Below are 3,214 nucleotides of genomic sequence, written 5' to 3'. Positions count from 1 at the left end.
TATTGACAGCATTGATTTTAAAATAAAAGGCCACCAAAAACTGTAGAGGTATTGTACGTAGGCACCCTAAGCGTGTGTGAGAACTACTACGTGAAGAAAAAAAAAACATTGACAAGACAGTTAAGTCTGTCCTTCCATAAACAAGCACCCACTTCTCCTTCTGAGCCAGACGTTATCGTCGAGCCAGTTATAAACAATCTATACATGCTGAGTCATGTTGAAATCTATGTTCCAGTACAAGGTCACATGAATAGGATAGTTCTCCTTTTTGTTTATGGAAGGTCAATCAACCATTATAAGACATGAGTAAATGAAACGTACTGACTTCGAGTTTCAAAACCACCCAGATGTATAACAGGTCTTGCAGGAAGAAGTTGAACAAACTTTTTTTGTATTTATTTATTGAAATGCATATTTCTTTTAAAGAACATTGACATCAACAAACGAAAGGGAAGGCATTGCCGATAGTGGTCATTTGCTGAATTTATCGTTTCTTTGCAGAAATCTTCAGCAGGTCATCCTTATCAATCGCATAGAGTCGCCAGCCCTCCTCATCGGACAGGTCTGAGGCTCCACGCCGCTTGTAGAACTCTATGGACGACTTGTTCCACTCTGCTACGATGAAGTGCATGCTACTGCAGCGAGTCTTAACTGCCGTCTGAGGAAGGGAGGACATTAAAACAAAGTTAGACAGGGTCATCATATAAGAGTTTTCCATAGGCTGGACTGATCTAGGCATTCAGTAAATTGATTGCAAAAAAAGTCCTATAGACTTACCTCACTCAGAACCTTCAGGATATCTGACCCGATACCATAACCTGAGAAAACAGAATCAAAAGATTGGCAGTTAAGCCCTGGATCCAAGGACCCTGATTCAGTTGCTAGCGTTGGGCCAGTAACCGAAAGGTTGCTAGTTCAAATCCCCAAGCCGACTAGGTGAAAAACCAAACGATCTGCCCTTGAGCAAGGCACTTAATCTTAACCCAGTCTTTCCCAAACTCGGTCTTCGGGACCCCAAGGGGTGCACGTTTTTGATTTTGACCTAACTACACAGCTGATTCAGCTAGGGCAAAAACCAAAACGTGCACCCCTTGGGGTCCCGAGGACCGAGTTTGGGAAACCCTGCCCTAATTCCGCCAAGGTCGCTGTAAATAATGGCTGATCCTTGGCTGTGACGTTCCCTTTCCGAGGGTGTCAATAATGGCTGATCCTTGGCTGTGACGTTCCCTTTCCAAGGGCGTCTCGGGGTGTGGGATATGCAAAAAAACTCTGTTCCATTACACACCACACACTTATACATGTGTGAAACAGGACAAATATAATCAACCCTATTTCTATAAATGTAACACACCATCATAGACTTACCCCTGAACTCCTTCATCACATAGAAGTCCTCTAAGTAGAGAAGCTTCCCAATCCAGGGGTCATAGGTGAAGTAGTACATGGCAAACCCAACGACAGTGTATCCTAAAACAGTGAAAACATCCACATCAAAATCCACACCGACAGGTAAGTGTTTGTGTAAAACTACTAGGAGCTGACAAAATCCCACTTGGCTTATTGAGTATGATATTTTTGTGTTATGATGAAGGGGATTTTCATTGTCAGGGAAAAACTTGGGCCCTAGTTATGATATCACTGAGGTTCTAAAAAGGAGTTTCTCCGAGAATTGAGAACATTAAATTCCAAACTCCAGATCACGATTCACTTTGAGTTAATGCCCACCAACACTACCCAGACATTGTGTTGTGTCTACCAACACGTACTCTTGTGTACCTTAGCAGCGCTTCCGTTCTTTTTTTTACTAGCCATAAATGTTTGGAATCTTGATTGTCAAACCTTTGCACTATTTCCTTACGAACTGACATTCTGTGAAACAGGATTACAACATGATTTACCGTCTGAGCTCTGCTTATCCTCAGGAACTTCTGCAACGACGCAATGGTAGAAGGGATGATCCCCAAAGCCGTCCTCTAGTAGTTCTGAAAGTAAATTGTAAAGTCAGGGACTTCTGATTTGTTGGGGAAACATTTAATATGTTTACAATAAATCAGCAATCACACACAGTAGACTTAACGTTACCTTTCTCCGTCAAGATGACCTGCTCTTCCATTTTTTCAAATTTCGCAAGTTCCTGAAATAATAGGGATTTTTTTTTAAAGTATTGTTGTTAGTCAAATGTCATAATATTGAAAAATATGCTTAGGCTATGACTGTGATTTCAAATATCCGTAGCTTAAGTTATACACATACATACATACATACATACATCGTTGAATACACGCATAATTTTACCTTTATGAGTCGCAATATGTCTGACACGTCCTTGGGCTCGGCTTTCCGTAATATGAAATTTGACATTTTCTTTTTTTACTCTTTTTCCCTTTTCTAACAAGTCCTCTGAATGTGAAAATAAGCAAAACCTGTTTCTTCATCCGCTTCTTAGGAGTTGACCCCCCTGCAATACGTTTAGGATTCCAGTACGAGCGGAATTACATTCGCTTTGGTCGCTGGCAGCTAATTACTTTACTGAGAGCTTCACCCTCTTTTAAACGCATTCTGTAAACGCGTCACAATCACATCCCGGAAGACTAAACGGGAAAATAGCTTAACAAATAACTGTTGACGTCATCGGGTCTCCACTTCCCATGACTCATGAGCCGTGCTAATTATAAGCCAGCTGGCTGACGATACTACACTTTCAGAAAGACGCGAACCAAATGCACATATTGATCAATGTGATTACAGTCCTTTTCCAAAGCATCGGGTCTATCTATATCTTAACATTAATCAATGTGAACTCATGGCTGTCAAAGATTGTGCGACACTTTCATATTATGGTATTCCGGTGAAAGAAGAACTTACTTATTTAGGCATAACCATTACTAAGGATCAGAAGTCTAGAGGCTTACTAAATTTTAACCCTCGTATTAAAAAAAAAACAAAGAAGCTAAATCAATGGCTACAGGGGGACTTACCTTTTAAAATAAGAGTTCTAATAACCAAGGCTGAGGGTATCTCTACGCTCATTTTATTTTTTGACAGTTAAATAAGCAAGGAGTAAGACCTGATGTTTTTCAACTTTCTGTGGACAAACCGTAACCATTACATTAGGAAAACTTGTACTGAACACATGAGTATGGTGGGCTGAATTGTCGGGACTTTAATACCTTAAATAATAATTTTAAGATTCATTGGATCAACAATTCCTAAG

General features: G+C 40.3%; 1 protein-coding gene across 1 annotated transcript; it reads right to left on the bottom strand.

Moving 5' to 3' along the window:
- Positions 1 to 384: 384 nt before the first annotated feature.
- Positions 385 to 2,669, bottom strand: sat1a.2 (spermidine/spermine N1-acetyltransferase 1a, duplicate 2). Its single transcript, XM_021618749.2, has 6 exons — positions 2,296 to 2,669; positions 2,083 to 2,134; positions 1,899 to 1,982; positions 1,366 to 1,467; positions 778 to 818; positions 385 to 658 (listed from the first exon to the last, which is right to left on the bottom strand). Exons 1-6 carry the CDS (start codon positions 2,359 to 2,361, stop codon positions 485 to 487), a joined length of 519 nt encoding a protein of 172 aa, XP_021474424.2. The 5' UTR covers positions 2,362 to 2,669; the 3' UTR covers positions 385 to 484.
- Positions 2,670 to 3,214: the final 545 nt, after the last annotated feature.

This window comes from Oncorhynchus mykiss, chromosome 10 (genome assembly GCF_013265735.2).
Source record: "Oncorhynchus mykiss isolate Arlee chromosome 10, USDA_OmykA_1.1, whole genome shotgun sequence".
NCBI lineage: Eukaryota > Metazoa > Chordata > Actinopteri > Salmoniformes > Salmonidae > Oncorhynchus > Oncorhynchus mykiss.
This window is presented reverse-complemented; position numbering and strand designations above follow the sequence as displayed.